General features: G+C 50.9%; 4 protein-coding genes and 1 non-coding gene across 5 annotated transcripts; 2 read left to right on the forward strand and 3 right to left on the reverse strand.

Annotated features, from left to right (window-relative positions):
• Window positions 1–2,515: 2,515 nt before the first annotated feature.
• Window positions 2,516–5,066, reverse strand: CTHT_0051140 (DNA polymerase II participates in chromosomal DNA replication-like protein; the record flags this gene model as incomplete). The annotated part of the gene is made up of 2 exons (XM_006695394.1): window positions 2,516–4,244; window positions 4,300–5,066. The coding sequence occupies 2 exons, from the start codon at window positions 5,064–5,066 to the stop codon at window positions 2,516–2,518; spliced, it is 2,496 nt and encodes an 831-aa protein (XP_006695457.1).
• Window positions 5,067–5,357: 291 nt separating this feature from the next.
• Window positions 5,358–6,089, forward strand: CTHT_0051150 (uncharacterized protein; the record flags this gene model as incomplete). The annotated part of the gene is made up of 3 exons (XM_006695395.1): window positions 5,358–5,456; window positions 5,548–5,930; window positions 5,984–6,089. 3 exons carry the CDS (start codon window positions 5,358–5,360, stop codon window positions 6,087–6,089), a joined length of 588 nt encoding a protein of 195 aa, XP_006695458.1.
• A 513-nt stretch (window positions 6,090–6,602) lies between these two features.
• Window positions 6,603–7,189, reverse strand: CTHT_0051160 (RNA polymerase II transcriptional coactivator-like protein; the record flags this gene model as incomplete). Its single annotated transcript, XM_006695396.1, has 3 exons — window positions 6,603–6,833; window positions 6,890–6,997; window positions 7,055–7,189. 3 exons carry the CDS (start codon window positions 7,187–7,189, stop codon window positions 6,603–6,605), a joined length of 474 nt encoding a protein of 157 aa, XP_006695459.1.
• A 999-nt stretch (window positions 7,190–8,188) lies between these two features.
• CTHT_0051170 (putative phosphoinositide binding protein) lies at window positions 8,189–11,452 on the forward strand (the record flags this gene model as incomplete). The annotated part of the gene is made up of 1 exon (XM_006695397.1): window positions 8,189–11,452. One exon carries the CDS (start codon window positions 8,189–8,191, stop codon window positions 11,450–11,452), a length of 3,264 nt encoding a protein of 1,087 aa, XP_006695460.1.
• An 11,606-nt stretch (window positions 11,453–23,058) lies between these two features.
• CTHT_0051180 lies at window positions 23,059–23,138 on the reverse strand. The gene is given in 2 exon segments: window positions 23,059–23,095; window positions 23,100–23,138. It is a non-coding gene; the product is annotated as a tRNA-Asp (tRNA).
• Between the last annotated feature and the right edge of the window lie 2,606 nt (window positions 23,139–25,744).

Raw genomic sequence — 25,744 nt, forward strand, 5'->3', positions numbered from 1 at the left:
ATAAGGACCTTATAACCGTGGCTTCAGCCCCGAGGGAAGACCGGGCAATCACGTGTTAAGGTCTGTCATCGACCTGCTCATGTCATCACCTCGTAGCCAAAAAGTCGAATTGGTACCGCACCCACAACTCTACAAGCAACCAGAACTGGATAGAAGTTGCGTGTGCCCACTTGCTCCGATTACTCCGCTACTCAGGTTATGGTCCAAAGGGAGAAGAAAAGTTGGTCAGATTGTAAGTCGAGATAAAGCGAAGTTTGGCGCATTTTTGTTCACTGTGCATATATCCTGTAGGCAGTGAAGATATCATCCATACTTCTGGGGAGCACAAGGTGCAGTGGAAGCCTTGCTGGAAGCAACTCTTGAGATGGTGTTCCTTGTCGCCAGGCCATTGTGTCAGTTAAGCTCCGAAGTTGTGATCAGAGAAAACTAGAAGATCTCACCAGAATTGTTCAGCACACTTCGAGCTACAGTGGGCCTTTCATTAAGGGAAGCGTTCTAGAGCATGAATGGTGAAGTGGGAGAAAGTGAGTGAGGACTGAGAAGGATGGATATGGTTGCTCACAAGGCTTAGGCCGTTAGCAAGCTCCACCTCGTAGTTGCTGAGAGGAGTGGGGCTGTGGGGACATGCAGATCGCCGACGGGGATTGTAGCAAGATCAGCCAATCATAGGATGCAAAGATCTTCGGAGTTGGGTGGCCCCCACCGCCCCTTCCGCCTCTCCAGCTCTTGGCTCTTTCCTTTTTGGAACTTCAAACTTTATTTGAAGTTTCTTGTCTGCTGTGCTTTGCCCGCCCTCTTTCCTAAAATTTGTCTGTCTGTTGTGTACAGCGGCTAAGTAGTAGTCACACCTGCCCAGAGGCATGGAATTGCACTTACATCTGTACATGGCAAGCAGTGGGCATAGCTTTTCCGACATTTGTGTTGGACACTGACCCAGGATTCGGTGGCTCTGTACCAGCACCAGGACCAAGTTTTCGCGCTTACGGCTGTCCGGACACAAGCTACCATTCGAAATCGGGAAGCAGCTGTCAGGCCATCTCCATGCAATTCTCCTGCTCAGTCTTTTGACTTGGACTTTGGCTGGATTAGTTTCTGTTCGTTTTGCCTCTCAGATCTGTGGTTCTGAGTCACTTCTGTGATGGAGCCGACACTTTCCGCCATTGTGGCTTGAGTCGTCATGTGACTTCCCCTACTTGTTCAATGCATCTTTTATCTTGTGGCCTTGGATATCTGCAGACCTTGAAGATAGACACGTGAATCAAAGAACCATTTGGTACCTTAAACTGTTCGGCCTTCGTGGCCTAAGTGCCTCATCAGAGGATATCATACGTCAGGTTTCCCGACCACAAATCTCGCAGGCGGGGTTATGCATCTCTTCTTGTTTACAAGGAGTAACAGTGATTGCCAAATACAAGGGTTGTCAAGTGAAAGTTGTGCAGGGTGGACTGAAAGCACGTCGTTAATCATATATCATCGCAAAGCTAGCAGCCGAAGGGCATTGCCAGCATATGCCACAGTTGTCAACAAGATGATCTGAAGTGGTACATCAAGACCTCGGTGAGTCGCCGAGCCACCAAACCCGGAGAGTAACGCTCGAATATTTCTTCAAGAACACAGATGTTGTTTCCGGATTGAAAATGATAATGATAATGATGTTTCGTCCCAGAACACAAAAAATAACTGCTCCTGACGTAAATCATGTTTAAGGTTCTTGCAAGGCCTGAGTGCTCCAAAACAACCCGACGATTCAGGTTGGATTAAACCAACGTAAACATGGAGATACACTCTTGCAAAGAATCAAATAACAGAGAAAGGAATCAAGAAGGTGCAGGGGGGGAAAAGGGGTCCGACCACGCCTTGATTGGCAAGACATAAAATCGATGTCCAATATCTTCAAGCAACATCTCGAAAATTACCTGTCCTTTGCCACAGACAGAATTGAATGTTCAGGGAAAAGGATGGTAGTGCGGCCATTCAATGATCGGGGAGACTGTTTCCTCGACCAGGGGGATAAGGCACTCAGTTCGCAATATGAGTCCCTCCCCCCCCATGGGACCCCAGGTAATTCTGAAAGTCCGCTCCCTGAAAGACTGGTAGGGACAATGTATTGGATGAAGAACGCATATTTGTGGTCACACGAGAATAGATGGTTCAGCAGATTGGTGTTTATGAGAAGTTCTCTCACTTCAGTTAGGTGCCTATGCATCCAAAGAAAAAAAAAAAATTTGCCTCTTGTCCCTGTAAAGTGAGAAGGCTACCCGGGCTCAATGTTGCAAGTATAGCACCAAGAACATGAATTCCATCTATAAGTCATGTCATTACGTCCATGGATGACTGCTTATGATCTACCAAAAACAGATTTACCATTCCGTCTCCACCATGTGCATTCATTGACCATAACTTGATATCCCTATCCAGTACAGTAGTTCTACCTATCGAAACCTGCAAAAGTCTTTCTGAAAGAACAAACCCTCATTCTCTTCCTATTCCCCAATATGTCAAACCCCATCCTACATTAGAAAGTACATTCCCTAACCCTGCCGCCCTTCCCGCTGACGACATTATACTCTACCCATCGCGCAACCCCTTTTCTCCCAGGCACTAGCACTGGGCCCGGATTCATAACATTGCACCCTTCATACGTGACACAAAATGCGGGTGCTGTTGTGTCCACGAGTACTAGGGCTGTTGGTAAGGGGTACAGATGAAGAGCGGACGTGTAGTCCCAGTGCACAGGGCGAATGGAGGGACGGAAGGGGGACAGGTAGCCTTGGTCGAGGATGGTTTTAACGAGCTTGCGGGCAGCGAGGATATCATATGGTAGTGGTGGCTCGGTTTGTGGTGGTTGTTGCCGTTGTTGGGGCGGTCGGCTAGGACCGCTACCGTCGAGGTTGAGATTCTGTAGAGGGGGAGAAGACATGAGTGGCGGTTGGGAGTCGATATCCATATCCTCGGCAGGTTGTGGAGTAGACGACCCGTTGGCGCCGGACATCGTGACGTCTCCGTCCGCAGCAGTCTCCTCTTGGACGGGGACTTTCCCCTTCAGTCGCACTGATGAACGGCGCAGCCGAGCCGAGATATCGTCCCTGAAAAGGACAATCTCGTGGTTTGGTCCAAAGAGACTCAGCCGAGCAGGATTCGTAGCCCATACTGCTTCTCCTCCTTTTCCTTCTCCAGATAATCCCGCCTCAGAATTCGCTGACGCGAATGCTCGCCTGATGCGAGAAGTAAACAACTCTGGTACGGATTTCCTCGGCAGCGGGACGGCCGCGCCGCCTGTGAATGCGGACACCCAGCCATCGTTGTCTCCCGGCACGAAGACGAACGTCGCGGTGGTCAGCAGCGTGGGGAAATCAGCGAGCGTCGATGCTAGAGCGTCAAAACACTCTTTGTACTCGATACTACCGCCGCTGCCGCCGCGGGCCATGACGGCATGGGTGGTGAAGTTGCCCGTAAGGACAAACGTCATTGGTGTGGACCCTTCGGGGTCTGTCGCGTAAAGGGAGAGGATCTTGCGCAGGGCTTGTAAAGTGCGCGGTTGATCGAGATTGAGCTCTCCCACGATAACTATACGGCCTCGGTTGGGCGCTTCAGGGTCGGCAAGGGATGGTTGGCGGAGCAGGCGCTGCTCAAGCTTGCGCATACGTGATCCGACAGCGCGCTCGCTGCCTACGCCGAGGAAGTCGATCCAGCCGAAGCCGCCGCCGATTGTGTGGTCTGGTCCGCCGTCCGGGCCGCTGACCCCTAGCGTTACCCGGCGTCGTTCGCAAGGCGGCTGGCCGATAAAAAGACCTTGGAACTTACCGCCGATTGTACCGCCAACGCCACTATTGCCTCCTAGGCCTTTGCCTACTTGTTCCTCGTCCTCTTCGTACACGCCATCGACCAGGACGATCATACCTGGCGTAAACCAGGCCGAGTCCTCGGGAATAGCGACGGCATGTGACAAGTCAAGAGCGATTGACCCTGTCAAATCGCTGATGGCTAAGTTTCCCGTCGGAAGAACGCTCAACATGCCAAGCAACATGTGGTTTGTACCATGGCAACCCAGGAGGTTGGCGATTGGCGTGATCTTGTGGGATTGCATGGCTGCTGAGTTGGTTCGGCGGAGTCTACTAGTGGTGACGGCGGATGTCTGGAAGGCCTCATTGCGGAGCAGACGTTGATGGATGACGTTGTATCGATTGCGAAAGGCTTCGGTCTTGTGGGACGGGGGAGGGAAGAGGGAAGGTTTCGTGGTTATTCTGTATCAATGGTTAGTGACGGGGGTTAGGGAAGCCGACGAAAAAGGGCTCGCACTTTTCAAAGTGCTTCTTTGCCACGTTGTATGTATACCGCGGTTGATCAAAAGCGTTTATGACCTTCAGCCAGCTCCTAGGGTCCCGCAATGTCTCATCGTCCGGTTCATCATCAACGTCCATGCTGCTCGACACCCCCATGCCTGCTTGGCTGTCTTCGCGGCTAAGGCTTGGAGTAGGCCTTAACCCCATTCTCGTCTTCGACAATTCTGAATCATCAGCCTGTTCCAGCAGGCTATTCTGCCTACTCAAGCCCCTCGGACCGCTGATGATTCTTCCCCCACTCATGTTCCCTTCCAGCGTTTTAAGGATATCCTTAAGCTCCGGACTCGTCCCATCGACAATGACGCCTCCATTGCGATTTTTCCACGACTTGGCCACTTCTTCGAGGACTTTTTCTGCTAGTCCTTCCTCCCTCCATCCTGAGCCACAGTGCCTGCCAATGAAGGTCGCTAGCTCCTGAAGGGCCGAAGACGTCAACGTCAAGCTGTGCTTTTTGGTGAAAGTCCGGAAAGCCAATGGCCGAAGCGTCGCGGGAGGCAGAATGATCGGCAAAACGGCAGCTTTTGTAGGAGTTGGGGGCTGAAAGGGCTTTAGAGGATGGGCAGGCGTCGCGAAGGCGGGCGAGGATGAGGGGATCGCGCTCAAGGGCGGGGCAGTATTTTTGGGCGCAAAGAAGGGCGGCGGGGGCGGCTTCAATCGCTTAGACGGGCTGCCATGCTGCGGCTTGCGGGGACTCTTTTTACGGGGGCTCTCTATTGGCATCATTTTGGCGGTGATGATAGAGGGAGGGGTTTGGTGTTGGGGCGAGGCGTCGAAGCCGTTGTCGATTGTAAGTAGTATGTACCCGTTTGGGCATCTCGAATCTTAAATTGACGTGGACGCGTTGATGACTTCTCGGCGCGTCTTAGCGTGTTTTGGTGGGGCCTGACAAGGGTGCAAGCTTGACTTGGGCCAGTGACAGGGGTCGCGGCAGGCATTTGAGAACTTTCAGTTCATCAAGCTCCATCACCGTCAACATCTGATGAGCGTCAGTCATTTTTAAGCTCAAACAGCAAAATGGCGACATTATTCAGATCGATCAGCCGGTTGAGCCCGCCCATGAATGGTCAGAGTCGCATTCGGACCATAACGACATTATCCTCCAACCCCAGCATTGTCAGTCTTGCCCCTCTGCCCCTCATCACTCACCATGAAACCTCACCCTCATCTCCAGTTTATCTCAACCTCAAGTTGACCACGCTTACAGAAAGTTTTTCCTCACCCTTCTAAACCAAATACCCACCTCCTAACGTACCTTGAAACAAATCCCCCGAACCCTTCGCTCGCCATCGGCACGACGACCACAGTTCCCCCTACGCCCAACAGTTTCCGCGAGAATCCTCGTTTTCTGACCATCCTTAACGATGTGCTCGCCAAGCATGCTGCAAATGACCCGGACTTAAAGGCGCAGGCACAAGCGTTTGCGTCTCCCGGAGGCTTCAGCTTCATCCAGGCGGGCCGCAGCGGCCGTGGAGGGTCCGGAGGAGCAGGGGGTGCGAGTGCTGAAGGCGGGGCAGGAGGAGCGGGAGTTGGGGGATGGGTGCATCTGAGTGACACGAGGAATCCACCTGAGTTTGGTAGGATTGCATGGTAGGTCGACTGCATGCCGAAGAGAGGGTGCGCACGTCGCTGATGGTGTTCAGGCCGGAGGACATCTTTGGCAGTGTTGAGGTCAATGGTAAGGGTGAGATCATTGGGAATTATCAGCCAAGCGGGACATATCGGATCATTACGCCCAACGGGATGTGAGTGCTTCCTGCCTGATATGCTCTGTGGAAACAAGCTTACTCTCTTATAGTCTTGGGCTGAGCCCATTCCTCGAGGAAAAATTGATAGCTCGGCTCCGGGAAGAAGAGAAAAGGTCATGAGTAGTCGGCTGTGGCGTTGATGTTCCTCTAACCGTGTAACTATATATATCGGGTTCGTTAACTCGAGCGTAAAGTACCTGTAACACAATGAATGGATGGCCCGTTCTCACTGTTGGCGAAGGACGGTCTTTGTAATAATATTGAATATACAGCTCACGGAAGTACCATAACGGCGCAAAGGAGTATATTGACAAGTTAGTTTCAGGTGCCGATGGTGACAATGGGGACATGGAGTCGATACAGGCAAACGCAATACCCCACCGCCTTTTCCAGTTAGCAAACCCAAGCAAATGATCCGAGATTCCCATTCCTAAAGCAAGACGGCCAACTCCGACCCAGGAGAAATCCGAAGAGTTCGAAACAATTCATAGTATGAAGGTATATTCCCGATTGCCTAATCAGCCTCTTCATCTTCCTCTTTGACTCCGTCGTCCCCGTCATCTTCCTCTTCGCTGGTTGCCTCGATGTTCGACTTCTTTGGTTTTTTCTCTGACTTCACGGCGTTGCCACTGGTCTCTCCAGCCGACGGATCGTCGACGGCGTGACCTTGAGAACGGAGCTCGTCATTCAACTCCGGGATAGCCCCGAGCAGGGCTTTGTACTGATCCAGTGTTAGGGAGATGCCCTTGGTGAGGACCGTCAGTATCTTGAGCCCAAAAGATACAAGATGGTTTGGCCTACCTTTTTGCCAGGGCGCATCTCACCATCGGGGGCAGTGAAGTACTCGCGAATGTTTATGAGAGTAGTGCCCTTGAACTTAGATACCCCAACTCTCCGGTTGTGCCCGATCTGGTGATGGTAAGCATCACCTTGCTAACAAGGATCAGAAAAGGTTGGAGCACCCACCTCCCAGTAGGTATTGCCTTCTGAGTCGGTTCCCTTCACGAGACCACCATTTGCCGCACTCTGTGTAGCTGGCTTGAACTTTTTCGGGCGAGGCTTGTCGCTCTCGGCCTCAACTTGACGCTTCTTAGGAGGCATGTTGAGGGTTTCCTCCCGTGAATAGTTAAGCGTGACCTTGAGAATTATGACTTAAGAGGTCTCGAGGACAAGATGTGGGCTGGAGTAATTGGTGAAAAAAGAAATGGTCTAATGGCTTGATGGCGGTCGCTATTCAATATTCCCTGGGCAGTCACAAAATTTACCTGAAACTGTCTTGTGAGACGCGCAAACTGCGAACTTCAGTGACGTCGCCGTCGTGGCTTCCTGCTTTCCAACGCGTCGGCACGTGCAAACAGTATGACAGGTCTCCACTAAAAGTGGAGCCGAAAATGGTTCGTTGATTCTTGGCAGGCTTCTTGGCAGCAGTGCGCACAGATATATTGGTGGAGACACTTCGCGTTTGAGGTTTGGAACGATCCCCACTTCTGCGACTTGCTGGCTTCTGGTGGGACGTTGTGGGCGGTTGGGGGAGAAAAGCCCCTGATGAATGGAGACAGTGGAGCTGGAGAAGATGTCAATGGCCAATCCGATCGAAAATTGTAGCCAACAGATGCAGGGCAGCAGCAATTCCAAGTCCCGAAACCCGGGTAGGATGGAAGGGAGGGCCACTTCAGATTAGAAACACCCGCATCCAGAACCAGAACCAGGTCAGGGTCGGGGCCCAGACCCATACCACAGCCCGCAGATTCAAATCGATTCCAGGGTTTCTGTGGTTTTTTCCCTTCTTTATGTCAAATTCATTCCCGTCAGTTGGCAAATTGTACGACTGTCTCGTGTCATATAGTGTATTCTACTGTGTCCTCCTTTTTGTCTTTTTTTCGTCTTGTCCGCCGTTGCAGTGCCACCAGAGATAGCCGTCCAATAAAGCGCAGACACCCAGCCGGCTCCAACGAAGTCTCCTGATTCGCGTTTTTTCAACGGCCTGACCTTGTCCAGCGTTCCTTGCGCCGCGTCACCGCCAAACTCTCACCCAAAAGCACAACTCGCCAGGTCCGAGCCGGCCGGATTAATGGTCTGCCCACGAGCCGCGCCGCCTTTATGAGACAACAAGATGCGTCCTCGCCGGGTATGCAGCCCGACACCATGGAGGAGCCGAAGGAGATGAACAGTCCCGCCGTTGAGTCCCCCGATGCTCCCGCGCCGCGGGCCAATCCCGACTGCGCCGCCGTCGGTGCCGCCAATGGCTCGAATAGTCCCAGCAATAGCTCCGGCGCCAAAGTTGTCAATGCCGATACGAAGCCTCCAGTCTTGAACGAGGGCGCTCAATCCAGCGATCAGCAGAGCCTGACCACCAAGATCATCGACTTTCTGGCCAGTGCCAGCCCGGGCACGCTCGGTGGCGTCGCGGTCGGCCTAGCTGCGACAACGTACTTCGTGCTAGGCAGGCTCGGCCTCGTTCTGATCGGCGCCTTCGGCGGCATCGTGTCCTTCATCCATTGGGAGCAGCGCAATGTCGAAGTTGCCCGCGCCGTGCGGGGCGAGAAGGGCCTTGACTTGCTAGAGCGCTTGCTGGCAGCCAAGAAGAGCGAGCAGGATGCCCTGCGCGGCGAAACAGGCTCTGAGGAGCAGCAGCAGGACGGCGCGCTCATACGTTCGTTTGACGACTTACAGCCCGAGACGCGCGAAGCACTGACTGAGTTGGTCGACGCCGTTATCGATAACTATGTCAAGTGGTGGTACTCGCCGATCGTGCCGGCGGACAAGTTCTTCCCGCTGGCTTGCCGCAAGACGCTCACCTCGTTTGTTGCGAGCGTGGCCAATTGCCTGCGCCGCAAGCGCCCCGCCGACATGTTTCTCGACTTCGTCACAAACTCTTCCTCGCTCGTTGTCGTCTTTCTGTCCGAACTCTCCAACGCCTTTGCCGAGCTGCCCCCAGAGTCCGGCTTGACCGCCGCCGATGCTGTCTACAACTATCTGGCTTCACATCCCGACTCCAGCCTTGCAACGCTTCTCAACCAAAAGCAGCAAGCGCATAAGTTCCGTATGGCTGCCGAAGACTTGGTGGGGTTCTTGGACCGCTCAACGTACGAGTGCGATGCGGTTCGGATTTTCCTCCGAGAGATTCTAGCTGGGGTGATTCTGGAGACGGCCTTGCAGAAGTGCTCTAAGGCAGACTGGATCAACACTTGGATCGTGTACTTCTTGGAATCAGGCGAACCGGACTTCAGTCAAGCCATTGATCAGGGCATGCAAACCGGCCCGGGGTCCGACATCGTTTTCGCCGATTTCGATGGCAATGTTGGCAACATCGGCCTCACTAAGGGCAACAGGAACTCGTTCGAGCAGGAGCGGGCGCGCCGTAAGGAGTCGCTGGCGGCTCATAAAAAGAAGCTCAGCAAGGCTGACGAGGAGATGGAGTTGGCCATGGAAGGGGTCAATAAGTTAAATGGCATGGTTGCTCAGAAAGGCAATGCCAGCACCGAGTCACTCCCTCTGCCCAATGGCCAGCAGATTGTTGGGTATGAGAAGAAAGACGGCTCAGAAAAAGGAGATCAGACTAAGTCGAGTGCACGGCCCCTGAGGATGTCAGGGACCAGCATCAAGACAACCGCCAGCGAGGGGTTGGGAATCAAAAACAGCGAGGTGTCCGCGCCCTCTACTTACCAGTCTGAAGGCCTTACGCCCTCCAGCCAAGACTCATTTGCGGTCAAGAACACCGGATCGCAATTCACCAGCTTTGACCAGATCCTTCCTCCTGCTCGAGACGAGCCCGAGATCGAGGAGGATAAGAAAGAGCCACAGAAGCCGCCGCTCACCCTACATAATGCCATCATCACCGTCTTGGACGAGCCGGGAGACGGTCGGATCCGATCCCGGCCCACCTGGGATTACCTTGTGCAAATCGAGCCAGCAACAATTCATTATCCTGGTTGGATGATCGTCCGTAAGTACAGTGACTTCGAGGCTGTCCACGAGGTGCTTCGACGCATCGCAGCCGTATCTGGGGCGACCGAGTTCACGGAGCAGCACAGCGCGCTACCCTCGTGGAAACAGTACACGCGGACTGCGCTGCGCGGGGAGCTGGAGCGGTATCTTCGCGACGCCTGCAAACACCGCAGTTTGGCTGAGAGCGAGGGGCTCAAGAGATTTCTTGAGCGCGACCATGGGCACATCCCAAGCGCGCCCAAATCCGGTTTTGAGGCCGTCGAGCGCCTGGGCAAGAATGTGCTCGGGGTTCTGGCGAGTGCCCCTCTTGAGGGTTCTAAGGCTGTGGTTGGCGGCGTGACTAGCGTTCTTGGGAACATCGGCCTCGTGCCCAAGAAACAGCAACCCCAGCCGCAGCCATCCCAGCAGTCTGTGCTACAGGACGTCACGGCTGCCAGCCGGCTGTCCATCTCGTCGCTACCACGAGCGGACAGCAGCTTGTCCCTCAGCGGCCGCGGCCGTGCCCGTGATAGTATGGACAGCCAGCGCTCGTCCATCGTCAACCTTCAGCCTGGTCGGATACCTCCGATGGAGCGGCGCGCCAGTAGTCAGCACTCGCAGGGAGAGGGAGACGCTACCGATGCGCCACGACGGGCCCGTTCCTCCCGTGAATACAGCCGGGGATCGAGTCGGGCACCCAGTCGGGCCCCGAGCCGTGGCCCCGGTACGCGCTCCTCCCCTAGCCCCATCTTCGAAGGCTTTCAACTCCCTCCGCCTCCCGACATGATCCCGGATGACTACGAAATCCCTGTCTCTCCCAGCCGCCCGCCTTTCAATGGCGACCAACTTACCTTGCACCATCAGCGTTCCCTGACCATGCCAACGCTTACTAGCCATCAGCGTCTGCACGGTCCTCCCTTGCGGGGTGTGAAGCAGCACGCGAAGCTGACCGAGCAAGAGACTCGTGTTGCGGTTGAGCTCCTTTTTGCTGTCATCAACGAGCTCTACACTTTGTCGTCGGCATGGAACATCCGGCGTACGCTGCTTGCCGCCGCTAAGTCCTTCCTCTTGCGCCCCGGCAATCCCTCCCTTCTATCTATCCAGAACCTGATCCAGGAGTCTGTGCTGGACGCGAACACCAGCGACTCCGGGATCGCGGCTCATCTGAGGAAGTTGAGACAAAATGCACTGCCGACGGAGGAAGAAAAGGCCGCGTGGCCGGCCGAGATGACCGAGGAGGAAAGGGAGAAGTTGAGGGCCAAGGCGAGAAAATTGCTCATCGAGAGCGGCGTGCCAGCTGCGTTGATGGGAGTTATGGGACAAGCGGCTACTAGCGAGGCCCTAGGCCGGCTGTTCGATTGTCTCCAGATTGAGGAGATCGCCAGGGGGCTCATGTTTGGGGTTATCATGCAGGCAGTGAGGACAGTCACGCACTGAGATTATAGCTAATGGATGCTGATGATGATAATGATGATGATGATGATGATGTGGACTCGAGGGCAAACATGACTGGAACGTTTCTCTTGAAGACGTGGATGGTTTAATGAATGAGCTGAAGGTACTATTTCGCGTCTGGGTGGTTCATGCAATACGATGGCGAGAAAACATCAGCAAAACGGGCGGCTGGGATGGTGTTGGAGCTAAAGCGGGCTCTGGACAGGTTAATGACGACCTCCAATTTTACGCAATAAGTCTTTTTTAATGACTAAATAATAATACAGTTGGATTATGATTCTTCACTTTTCCTTCATCTGGTTCTTGACTTTGAGATTGTTTATTCTCGCGTGGTGAGCCTAAGGCATTTCTGCGGTGTGCGAGATGGGAAGCTGAGTTTTCAAGTGTTCTCAACACAACAGCAAAATCCCATCCCCAAAGTCACCTCCATCTCGCAACAGAGTTGACTGACTTTTGAAGACTTTTCTATCTCCAGAATATATATATATATATATATATGAGCCATACTTTTCTCAATCAGTCTGTTGCAAACCGTAGCACCTTCGAAAGTTCAGCTTACATATGGTCACGTGACATCTCTTGTGGCTGCTCGCCTACTTGCATCCATTCAGCAGATGGGCTTAAATATTGGTAGTTTGTAAACTTAAAAAAACATACGACCATATCCACTGGAAAGTACGGGATCCCGTCCGCTCTCCCTTAGTCAAACCAGTGAGGGCCGAGCTAGTAGTTGGGCCGGTGACGACCAGCGAATCTTCAGCGTTGTATGTTTTTTGCTATCTTTCTCTTACCATTATGTTGGCACCAAGACTGTTACCTAGCATCTCTGTGCAGACCCAGAAGGATGTCAAACCGGGAGACCGTGATAGGGTTGCATCAACCACCCAGTTTTAGGCATGTCTGAGTAGCTATATGACCGCAGTTGTAGGGTTTTCTCTGCACATGCAACTCGTTCAAGGGTAAGAGACACGTCAAGCGGGGGCTTAGGTTACTGTGAGGGTCCAATGCACCTAGGAAACAAGTATATTGTTTACGATCATTGTGTTACAAAACTTGTTCTATGCTTTGATGAGGACCTATATTTTCCGGTACAGGGTCTGTGTTATACCCGTTATCATCAACTGGCTGACACGTGTAAGACAAAGTGATGTCAACTCCCAATTGCAATGCTACCCTACCACCACAGAGCCGCAAATCTTTCTGGGTCAGTCAACCCGCATAGCACATCCCGTTCTGGCCTACTGGTGTACTAGTATATTAGACATGCCTCGCTATTTAAACGGCCAACCGTTATATCCCGTCCTGGAGCAAACTACTACCCTCCAGATAGCCTAGTTCCCGTCAGCAAACCTGTCATGGTCTGACTTCACGCTGCGTTCCCTGGCTCAAGTTACATTCCGCGATGCTGCATGTCAGCCGATGCCACCCACGCCATCCACATCCTGTGACCATGCACACTACCTAGTTTTGTTGTCTTTCACTCCTTCACAAGCTGGTCCAACTCTTCCCGAAGCCACTGCCGCCAGCCACAGCCGCAACGTCACCGTCGATATTTGAGCGCTTGGTTCGAATGGCCCGTATCCCCGGCTGCCTGGCTGCGGCCATGACGCTGAGACAATGGCGATGGGTCAGCAGGGGGAGCTGAGCTACGTAGTGTATGCTCCTTTGCGGCACAGAATTTACTCCGGAATAGTCACATTCGGTTTCCCCGGGTCTTTCTGGTCGGGGCAGGCCCAGGCCCAGCCCTCCCCCACCTAAAGGATCGAGCTGTTTCTGTCAGCCCCTGTCAGCCTCTGTCAGCCCTACCCAATCTATTTGAGGCTCAGGCTACTGAGCTGCGTCCCTTACTCGCTAACGCAGGGGAGTTAGCTGCCGGCGGAGGGGAGGGAGTGGGGGTTCTGTTCGCAGTCTCGGGACCGAGCGTCGGGCGTCAGATCTGCTCTGTCGAGGATGGGGAGTAAGCATGCTGTCGAAAATAACGTGTTGTTTACATGGCGGGGAACCATAAATGATGAGGGGCAGATTAATAGACTTTTCTGAGCATTATCTTTAGAAGGGTTGCTCCCTAAGAGGTAGAGAAAGGTGTTAAAATACATTGAACTCATGGAGGAGTAAGGCATTCGTAGACTAAGGTCCACCATGCCTTCTAGCACAGCTTCCAGATGACACTGTCATAGCATTCAATGCCTATCTTTTCCTTTATCTATCCGACTCTTTCAGGCATTAGTGCCATCGATAAACGGGATGACAATGTGTTCCTTAGTTAACTCGGGATATTCCACTGCATGTAAGCACTGATGACACTCCAGGATAACTATGTACTCCTTCTTGAGCAAAAATTCCTTTCGAAACCTGGGACAGGAGATGTCATCTCAACAACCAATGGGAGCGTAACACCATCCCATCTGAGAGCTGCAGTATTGGAGGACAGTACAATGTTCATCGTGGATGCTGCTTGTAACGGAGATACCCATGATGTGTGGGGTTAACCGGCGGCAAATGTGGCTGAATGACTATCAACACAATGGACTAGAGAAACGTCCGAAGATCCAGATCAGCAACAAGGAACATTGGGACAGAAGAGACTTCTCCAAACACTGCCACATCAAGGATGGCCCCGCGAAGAGTGTATGATATCCGGATAACAGCATCAGGTCCCAGAGTGCGAGTTACCACGGCGACCATGGCGTCTCCGAGAATAATTGGCTAATTCGATGATTCATATGGCTGAATGGTGTTTCTGAAGTCAGCTCAGTGTTGCCAGCCTCAATGCAAGGCTGCCTAATCCGTGCTGCATCGAGTTATCTTTACTTGGTATCATTGGTATTACCATTCCCCGCAGAGCTAGGAAGTGATACATCAAAGTCCCCTAAAACAGCGAGCGATTGGTTGTTTGGCCCTTGGCTTTACCTTCGAGAAGTCTCAAGGAGACTCAGCCGCAGACACGAGGATCAGGAACATTTGTTGCACTGCTGGCTTCACGTCGCGCAAGGAGTACTAGGATCGTAAATGAATGGTTCAAAGTAAAGAGCTAAGCTTTGTGAAAAGAAAACAAACTAAACAGCTGAAAGTCACGACCTGGTCAAGCTACGTTCGTTTCCCAAGAGCACGGTAGCGAAAGTCGCCGGAGACGCAAGCTTCGCGATGTTTTGTTTCACTAGACTATATATGCCACACGTAATCACTCCGAAGAGTCTGGGCCTTTTTTTCGCTCCTTGACCAAGCGGAACAGCCACAGATGCTCGAGGGCCAAGTGTAAGCTCCCCCGATTGGCGCACCGTTAGCAGGCGTTGTTGACATCTTTCTTTCAAAGGCTGAAACAACATTGCGTCATCGAGTTGCATCTTCAGCCTTCCGAGATCCATGTGTATTACAGTTTTGTCTTCCAATCACGCAAAAGCGATCTGCGTAGTTCGCTAGGGAACTATTGTAGAAGGGCAGATCGGCCAGTGTACGAAGGTTGCCACATGATGGAAGGTGAAGGGAGGGTATCCGCAGTTTATTAACTTCACGTGCAACAAAACATGCATGGTGCTTGACGCTGAGTCATGTCTTCCTGAGGAGAATCTTTAATGTATCTGGAAATACTGTGATAATATCTCATATCTGCTCTTAGTTGGCTCTTCAGGTAACCCATGTTTCCCGCCATTGCAGCTCTTAGCGCAGCAGTTGCTGGAAGTGTGGGAAGCGAGGAACATACCAAGCGTCAACTCAGCGCATGGAAACCGGTCTGAGCATTCAGCCATCTTCCTGCTTGCTGCAGCCTCTTGGCCAGTGGAAAGTTCCGAGGCATGTTCGGTGCCAGTCAAGAGATTCACTCTTCCGTATCCGGTATCAGACGCGGGCTGATTTAACCAAACTGCCCACATTTGCTCTTTTGCAGTCACCTAAATGGAAAGCATGGGAGCATAGGAAGTATACTGCTTGGGCTGAAGCCTAAAGACGGCTTTAACTTGCTGTTTAGTTCGGGCCAGCCTGCCGTGACGGCTGTGATCCGATCGGCTGTCTTCCTGCTTTGCGCGTAGCACAGCTCTTTTGTGGCACTGTCTTGGTATGTCGGTTATTCGGTATCCTATACGTATTGTTAGAGTTGCCTGTTCTTTGCAGGAGCGAATATACGATCCAAGAGATTTCCAACCTCAACCTGAACCACTTAACAGCAACCTACGATAAGTCACCCATTTTTTTTGTTCGATGCGTCCGAACACTTTTTTTTTCTGCGCCTCGTGCCAATCATACCAATCTCTCTACTCACGGAAAGCCAGATGATGTCTTATTCGATATTCTCTCAGGAGGATGCACCTTCACGAGAGCTGTTCTCTGCTTTTCATCAATCACAAATTGTTTTTGACTATCAGAATTACCTGCTTTGAGCACTCCCGTGGACCCATGAAACAAAACCCATGCCGCTTCACGGTGTGCAGCTTGCCCAAAGATCACAGTCGTTTAGCAGTCAGCTTCTACAAGCACTGTGAGATGCATAGCCGTCGTGTACTCATACCTGCAGCGTGGCTCCAGCGCTCACTAATCGCATACTCTGTGTAGCCCTTCCAGTCTTACATATTCTGAATACAAATAGTTAGCCAGTGCCACTCCAGTTGGCCTTCGCCTCCCCGTCAGTGCAGTTCTCATCTCACCTTAGATGGTTTCTTTGGCTCAAGACACCGTCCCTCGGTGTGCCGTCCATACCTACCCCCCTCCTCGCTGGTAGGACGAGATCAGCAACAGTTAAGAAGCCACATCCTTGCCGGCAACCAACAGGACGGCTTCTAGACGAACAGGGAGGAATGTGTGAACATAGCCCTCCTCCCTATTCCCTATCGAGGACACCGAAGTGCATGGATCCTAGTGCTTGGGCATGGGAGACAGGACACACTCCCCAGTCGGGTTCAATCTCAACTCTATCAGCAAGGAAACAAGTCTTTTCAGTTTCTTAATTACAGGGAAGAACGATCATACATCTCACAGATCGCCGCGTTCGTCACGAGTCGAACTGGTTCGCCACCACATTAGCTTCCCGACTGGCCCATCAAGATCCGTCGGACTTCCATATCATCCGGGTACGAGCCTCTGTCCACTGCTGGCCAAAGCATCCTGAAAACTTAGCACCTAAACGAGATGAACGACTACTCCGTGTTTAGCTCCCCAAGTACGGCGTCCTCGCCTACCGAGTCAAGCATGTCCTTCTCGTCACCAAGCCAAGGACCACCTTCAGTGCCAACACCGTCACCGCCGCGATCAGGTTTTCAAGGGGAAAACTCCGGACCACCAAGCCAGCAGGTTAAAAAGGTCCAGAAGTTCCGAGCCTCTTGTGATGGCTGTCACAACGCAAAAGTCAAATGCAGCAAAGAGGAGACGTGCAGACGCTGCCTGACCTCGGGCATGGTGTGTGTTTACTCACCCTCAAACAGAGGTGGCAAGCGAAGATGCAAGAAGAGCATGGTTAGGAAAGCGCCGGAAAAGATTCTCTTGGACACAAAACCTCTTGAAGAATCTGTGATGGTTGGAGGTTTCACTGCGAGTCAGCGCCCCTCGCCGACCGTCTTTGCCCACCATGCGGTTGTGGACACGGCCTTTCTACGATCAAACGACGCAGTACTGGCACCAAACGACTGGGGCTTCAGGCTACCAAACATACTTCCTTCTCAAGCCCCAAGTCTCTGGCCGGCATGCCTCCAGGGAGAAGAGGAAAGTCTAAACAAGCCCAAGAGACCTCTGCGCTTTCAGTCCGGGCCTTGTGCAGAATGGACAGGAGACATAAACCTCAGTGACAACGACTTCATAACAGAACCCCCATCTCTGCCTTTTACTTTTGCAACCATTTCGGGTCTAGATAAAGCCAACTCCTCCATACTCGACAACATTACGACACAAATGACCATGTCCCCCGGCTTGGCAATGTCTTTGCCGACTTCCGCCACCAATATAAATACACGATCTATTCCGATAGAACCAACCACGACTGACATGTCTGTCATGCAGATGGATACGCCCATGATATTAAACTACGAAAACTTGCTGCTCACGCATGGTCTGCAGGTATCCGATGCGCAGCTACCCCTCAATGACGGTTCACTACTCCAAGGTCGGCCCGAGGTGCAGGAACTGCTGGTGGCGCTCAACAACGAAAATATGTCCACACCATCTGGTCTGGACCGTTACGATCCATCAGTTACAACAATGAAAAGCCAAGTTTCGGAACTGGATCAGTGCGTTTACGGGGCGGAGCATGATGGCATTTGTTTTGACTATCTGTCAGATAAACCGCCTGAGAGGAAATTGACCGGTGTAATTCCGGGCTTCTTCTGAGGGGCGTAGTATTCAAGTCTCCCTGTCTTATGGAGACAAGGATCAGTTTTTTTTTTCCTCATGTACTCGCTACCAGGCTTCTGTACATATCATCTAGTATTGAGTGGTTTCCTCTAGGTCATTTGGCGTTGGGAGTATCTCGAAATACCACGTTTTTGAACTGGAGTTAGGATCCAGGGACATGGCGTCAGCATGTTAATTTTTGACCACTCAGTCTTATCATCCTTTCATGCTCTCTCAGCTAGCATTCTGTTGAGATAGAGTTGTTGGTTTGTTTTCTACTTGTGACATAAATGGCGAAGGCAATGTTAAGACCATTGGGCATTTTCTGATATCTCATATTCTCCTTTTGATCTCGAGCTGCGAGATCGATTGTGCAGATGACTTCATATCCAAAACTCAAGACTGCATACTTCCATAAACAGGCAATTTAGGTAAAACATTTCCTATTTTCACCAACGCTACAGGCGCTTATTCGCATGATACCTGCTCATTGAGACTAGCTGACTTCATACATGTCACCTTTCATTAGAGAAAACAACTAATCCAGCTATACTTTTGGTAGTAACGTGATGAGTGACGGCCCTACTGGCATGAAAAATGTCTTCGAGGTGGAGCGTTGACTGGACGGCATCTGCGGTACAACACCCGGACCAATGACTGTGGTGGCCGAGTTTTGATCGATCAGCAGTGCAAGTGAGCTACAGGAAATAGTGGCGCTGACAATCCGGGAGGGCCGGAACAATTGACGGCCTGACCCTCAAGCCTACCCATTTCATGAGTCGTTGAGTACACTGAGTGTTTCGGCTGGACACGGCCAAGTGAACGTGAATGGGTTGAGCTGTCTCAACTGGACTTCTGGAGGTAGGTGGGGTTGGGCTCGAGTACTGGAAGATGGCGGGATTAGCAGGAATGGAAGCACGACCTGGATGCGTCTCGAACACAACCTGCGATCAGCACTCCGCACTTGTCTCGCTTTGACACACACCCGACTTCTGACTTCTGGGTTGGATGGAGACAAAATCGGAAGTACAGTGGTTGTGCTGTTGGCCTTGCGAAAAGTGACAAAGCGATGGAGTAACAGAGCAGGCTGTTACTAACTCCTTCACATACCAGCGTGACCTTGCACTTGCCAACCGCAAATGCAGTACTTAGGTACATGGAAGAACATTGCGGGATGTCTGTAAAGAAAGAAGATATACCCAACCCATTTTCTTCGCTTCCCCAACCATAGCCCATGACCCACTCGGGGGTAGGTGGCCGATAAGAGACCCTCATATTGAGACTTTCTTGCCCAGGACTGCCCGTGTTCTGGAAAGCAACACCAACACATCTTGGACTGTATGTGAGCTCGAACCCACAGTTGTACAACACAACAGGACACATTCTTGGAAGGAATCACACCCACATGACTACTTTGTGCTTGGTTCTTAACCTGATCACAGCTTCTGCCCCCCCCCCCCCAAAAAAGCTCGGGAGTAGGACGCCAGCCTCTTACTTGGGATACCCTTGTCTTTATTCCTTCCATATTTGGAGGGCGGCCAGGACTGCTGGCCTATTAGAAGCTGGGATTTCATTCCACAAGCCTCAGTGGAGCACGTGCCCTGCACAAGCCACTCTTTACTGTGCACTGTGTTCAGGGCTTGCTGGGGGGTGTCTGCGTCATCTAAACAACATTCTCCAATAACCAAGCAGAATTCGTTGCTTCTTTTCATCACTCAATATTGGCTTCATGTGTGAGAGATAGAGAGCATGTGATAGTTGTATGGAGGAGATTAATTGGAAGGTGCAGCTTTCCATTTCCCTTCCTATAAGCTCTTTAACACCCCGGGGCCCCTCGCTAGCACTCTTTGGCTGGTTTTGGTATCTCTTTGACTTATCCTAACTGTCTTGTGAGTTGTTGCAGAGATGTTGACTTTGTTGATGTGAATTCAACTGCTTACAGATCCGATAAAAGCATCCAAACCACATTGCAGCCTCGTATACGTGTCATTCGAGCGAAATATGCTGACAGATATGCTCCGAAACACGGAAACGCTGTGTTAGCTGTGTCTTGAGTAGTCCTTGCAGCACACTTCCACTGAGCCTCAGGAGTCAGCAGCCATTGGGGGTATGCCTATCAAATTCACCTCGATGCAACCCGCTGTTAGTATCACCACCACTTCACCTCCCAGGCTTCCATTCAGCGGAGGGTGGGTGATCACGATTGAACCTTAACATCCTGCACCTTGCTAGGTGCAGATACACAAAGGCTAGTATAGGGAACCGAAGCTCAGGCACTATCTTATTACTAGCACATTGGTTCTGTGATGCGAGATATTGGGGGTTGGATACTGTTGAGATCCAATCCAGATATCCAGATCGAGATCAAGAACCAGATCATTTTGCGCTCGAAGCCCAAATTCACACACCTGGCTAGAGATACATTATTCTCCCAGAGCTTCAAGATGTAAGCATATTCATTGTATAGGCCTGTCATTACATGTAAGACATTAGGATGTTACTAAATCCCGGATAATGCCAAACGGTTATCACGTTGCAGCTGTCAATGCATGCTGCTGACTCTTTCCATGCTACCATTGCTACAACAGCAGTAGAAGCTCACACACATTGCTACGCGGCATGTTACGGGCAGAAGCAGCTTGCATGACTTGAAGTTCATGACATGGGTAATAGCAGATTTGGGTTAAGGCCAAGGCATTATCATGTTCTCTCGTGCTTCAATTGCTGCATGCGGTCAATCATGCAAGGCCTGCATTGTTACCGACTCTGCATCACTATTACAAAAAGAAGTCTACCACTTGTGCAGAGAGGGATTTCTGGGTTTTGTCTGACCTAATTACTGCAATTAGTGGCATTTCCTAGGTGTCGTTGACTGGGCGCTGGCGGCAGCAAAACAAGCGATTACCATAATCAATGTTTCAAGACACACATTTTTATCTGTCATGTCCAGTGGTGGGCCAGACTTTCCTCTCTATTCTTGAAGTTGGTACGCCACATTGGCAAAGCACAGGATCTGAAAAACATCTCCCAATCCAACCCCACGTGCTTTCAGCTACGCCAGGTGACAGAACTCGCTTTATCCAGTCACCGGTGAGAAGCTTTGAACGAATCTCAGGAAATGGAACGTTCCAGCTGTCGGTGCTTGATTCGCAAGAGGCCTTATGTGGTGCCAGTGGGACGCAGACGAGCCGCGTCAATCAGTCATTGATGGGAGCTGCACAGCTGAGGCTGTAGCTGGCAACCAATCCGGCCGAAACCCGCTCAACCGAAAACCAACCGGCCGACCCCAACCCGACTCAATGGATCTTCCTCCCGATAAATGGCATATCACCGGCAGATACGCCAAGGGAATCTGGCGGCTCGCTCTCGCTCCATACGCCTACCTTGCGCCAACAAAATGCTTTTTGCTGTAGTTAAAGCCAGCCATGTTGTGACGAGTGGTCGAAACGATCCCGTTTCTTTACTTCAGCCTCATGTTAGTCTAGTGTGTGTACACCCTCTTACCCAATATCAGGGTGTGAGCATGGTTGGATATATACTGCCCACAACTGGCCTCTCGGAACCGAACCGGGGACGGCTGCAATTGGCCACCACTATCTTCCGGTCGGTCGCTGGTTGATAGCCCTAACAAAACCTGTCAGAGTCAGCTCACTTCGCAGGGATCTTATTGGCTAACAAGTGCATTATCAGAAGCCGCCGATCCATTTTGGGTCTTCAACGTTATCGCTTGATCCCAGAAGATGAGGGTGCTTCATCGTGGATAAACCAACAAAGTATATACCATTAACAGATGTAACTCTACTTCAGTGTCTCTGGCACTGTTTTTAGAGACTAGATGCTACTTACCTGCCTATTTATTCTCGCCGATCTCAAGTACTCAGACACATATCTGACCTAAAGCTATCGGAGAATTTTCTGTCTAATGCCAGGGTAGTTTTGTCCACTCCTAGCTTGCTATCTGACAATGTATCACCAATCGGGGCGTAAACGAGAAATCCCGGCTGTCATCCAGACGGGGTTGCAGATCCCTTCCTAGCTCGGCCCTACCGGCTCGCTATCGTACATGTCAGACTCCGTGAGCATCTTGCTCGCCCCTAGAAAAGAAGCGAGTATATCAGTAGTACGTAGCCTTCAGCCCCTTTTGGCAAGGACAGCTGTACGAACGGCGTGGCTTACAAGGCTTCTTTACCTACTCTGGCACCATTCTTAAATACCGAAAGATATGTGCTCTGCTTCTGGCACGTGGTTGTGGCTTCATGCGAGATTTTATCATGGAAGTCAAGAGGTTCCAAGAGGTCAAATTTTAAGATGGAGGACACTTATCAGCCATGTCCTTTTGACACCGAGTCACATTACGTTCGTTGTTAGAAGCAGCGTAGTACATGGGACTGGAGGAAACTTACTTCCGAATGCAGCTGCATCCAGCATTAGGTGGTCCGGCATGGTCCAACATAGTTTTTCTGCATGGTAGCTTGAACACGGCGCCGCGTATAAGACATGCTGTAAAGTTCGAGAGCTGCTTCTTGATCAAACTTGTTTCGAACAGTTGTTTGAATGGAAGGCTGAGACCAGACCGGTTTCGCAACGTTTAGCGGCCCGCAATTCAAGACAAGATCTGCGCAGAACTCTCAGGCTCGAGAGGATCTTCAGCTGCCCGTTGCTGACATGTTGTCTTTGCCGCACTGTCACAAGATTTAGCATTTTTATCTGCAAATGCTATCCGAATCAAGGCCAAAAGATTCCACTCTCGAGTCTGAACCATAGTCCATCTACTGACGTGGACTCAGAAGGTGCTCGATCGGGAATGACAAGGGCTTTTGAGATACCTAATTTCAATATTACTAGAATTAGTTATCAATGGTTACCGATTGCTTCTTAAGGGTATCCAAGCAGACTTCACAATTGTTCCGTTGCTAGACAACAGTTACTGAGATTGCTCTGCTTACGGATCTGTAAGTTCTTAATATTGATATTACAAGGCTGTAACTTACATATTCCGATACTTGCATGCCACCCCACACCGACATCGGCGAACCAGAATTTGTTGCGGGTTATGGAGATGGAGGAGCGTCGTCCCAAGCCCTCGCCAAGATATCAAAAAATACCATCACCAGGGAATAGCAAAACCGGGACAAATAAACGGTATTTCCCAGCAAGGAGGAACCCGGAGGAAGCTTGAGAAAGATAATAAAGAGAAAATATTGTTTTCTCTCAACATGACAATGAGTGAGTAAAAAAAACCAGTACAATTCTTTCTAAAGACCAACTGACAAAAGCTTCCCGGCCGGGAATTGAACCCGGGTCTCAGGCGAGACAACTTGACAAGCCTGCATACTGACCACTATACTACCGAGAATTCGACAGTCGGCAACCTTAAAGTTGTTATGTATCAACAATTCAAACGATGAGAACATCCGTTTATTACTTTGATAGCCATCGCATTCTTTCCAAAGCGCAAATCAACTCCAATGCTATTCTAAAAACCGATAGGTTTTCTAATGATATCCGTGAAGCTATCTGCCAGTGCTTATGCGAAATCATTGACTTCCGAAACGTCCTTTGTCTCGGAGTCGACGAGGTTAGCTTAGTATTCGGCTCAATCCTGCCTTTCGAATGGCGACGGCTTTCTAACCCTGTCACGATGTCGAAGTACTCTTCTGGAGTCGAATCGTGGCGAGTTCGATGCCCAAGTAAGAAACGAGATCAGTCCACTCTCTGAGGAGCATTCTCGTGACTATCTGATAAGATAGATGCGACCATTAGACATTGTTAAGATGTAGACGTCATACAGCATCTTGTTCTATGGTGAGTGACGGAAACAGCAGAACTCTGTAAGCACACTAATCGATAATGGTTCAGCAGTCATGGCAAAGGTAACTTGGAAAGAAACGTATTCCCTGACTTCAGTAAGTGGGCATTCAACTGATCGTGGATACAGACGTAAAGCTAAAAACGAACTGAAGTAACCCATCTAGCCATCTATCTCTAAATGGGCTCCTGGTCACAATGCAATTCAAGAGTTCTACGTGAGTTAGGTTGCGCGAGCAAGAAGCTACAATTTCACGCATAAACAGCCCCATAAACAGCCCAATATGTGTTGAGGAGAGGAGGGCGTCTCTTATGTCTGTAAGCGTGCCTTCATCTATTGGACTGAAAGGAGAAGTATACTGTCATGGAGTCAAGACCCCGCGTGCCTGTGTGCACAAAGTAAATGGGGAGCCATGGCTTCGACATACAATCTAGTAGTGGATAGTTCCACCACGTCGTCAAAGTCACTGGCCCTCGGCATCAGAGCGTTTAGGATCCTGGAGTGATTTGGCAGAGCTCCTTTCCTGTTCCATCAAGGCCGTTGTGATCCAAAAGTCTCGGAAGGGATATTGTCTAATCGCGAGCGGTTTCAGCCTGTGTTTGCCAAGCAATGCTCAGTACGCGGGGCTCAGATCTTCATCGCTATGTCAAAACTCCACTAAAGTATGACAGAGATTGTTTACTGTGTGGGGTAATGGGAGATATGATGTTGAATAGATACAGATCGCTTAGAGGTTCTCTTGTGTCATAACAATAATAACATTCAAAGGATAGGTACAGTTATGTTATCTGCAGCTATGTCATATGCTGAGTGGTTACCTGCCAAAGACAAACCTTGGGATTGGATCTGCAGCATGGAACCTAAAAATGCTACTCGAAATCCATGTCCACGGCTTCGTTTCCTCCGCGAGAGAGGGGCATAACACATACTCAAGCCCCCCACAACTTTCATGATGATTCCGGTCCCAAAAACTACCACGCTTCTGTGGCAGTCCTGCAGTGGCAGAACCAAATGCAAGCCGTAACGCTGTTGTCTTCGATACTGTCCTGTACAGCAAGCTGATACTCTTATGTCCAGACGTTGATACCATCACTGGAATCGAAGGGACTGGCGATGTTATCTCCGATATGCAGACCAGTGGACCGAAAACTGCGATTGAATGCATTCGCGGTTGTTTAAGCGAGGTAGGGATCGCTGAGAGGCCACCTTGGGGTGTCAGACATGACTCTGGCAACCCCGAGATGATGGGGATGCAGTTTCCCGAAACGGATAACAGTGTTCATGACGGCTAGCTATCTCGTCACAGAGCCAGCCTATTACAAGAGTCTAGACATGATTGAGCTGATTATCGAAGTGACAACTCGGTTTATGAGAGATTTGATGAGAATGTTCTCACCGGCTCGGTCACGAGATCCCCAACGGATGTCCGTGGTGGATAATGGCGAACTCGTTGAGGTATGGAATGCAATGGACGTAGTGTAAAGCGCCAGCACGTGGGTGACATGCAGGACCAGGAAGAAAGCTTATTAACCTTTGATGGAACTAGCCGCGGAAACAGATATCGAGCCGGATGACATCATTAGTGGGTGGTTAAGGTTCCAGACAGATTCGGCCCTTTGCTGTTCCTTGGTGCCACCATGACTTGAGGACTTGGCCTGGGAATCCTCTTGTAATCATTGATGGGCGGTGTCCGACAAATCAGTCGGCAAATGTGTGAGGGGATTTCAACTGTCATTGTTGTTGCGGCTACCTTGTGGCTGGCTGTGGTATGTTGCCATGATTGTCGCCGAGCTTCCATCGAAAGCGGTGGTCAGGAGAAGAGCCGATCAAAGGGATCGTCAAAAAGCTTGGCTCTGGGGCTCTTAACCTTGGCATTTCTTGGCTTGACGGGAGCGGGCGGCTTGTGGAGCAGCGGTTGGTTCTACCCCCTGTGGAGAAGTGGGGTAGAGACTGGAGAGTGGAGCTGAGATGGAGCTTAGGGCTGACAGCATGATGAAGGCCCTGTCCATCACGATCTTCAACTTCCATGGCAGGAATAGGATATGGTTTGAGGAAACAGCCCCTCAAAGGTATTGGTGTTCTCTCACATCCAAAGTACTTTCCAGTAGTATATCCTTTCCGATGCTTACAGAAGCCAATAAGGGGGGATTCTC

The sequence above is a fragment of the Thermochaetoides thermophila genome, assembly GCF_000221225.1.
Source record: "Thermochaetoides thermophila DSM 1495 unplaced genomic scaffold scf7180000011820, whole genome shotgun sequence".
In the NCBI taxonomy this organism is placed as follows: domain Eukaryota; kingdom Fungi; phylum Ascomycota; class Sordariomycetes; order Sordariales; family Chaetomiaceae; genus Thermochaetoides; species Thermochaetoides thermophila.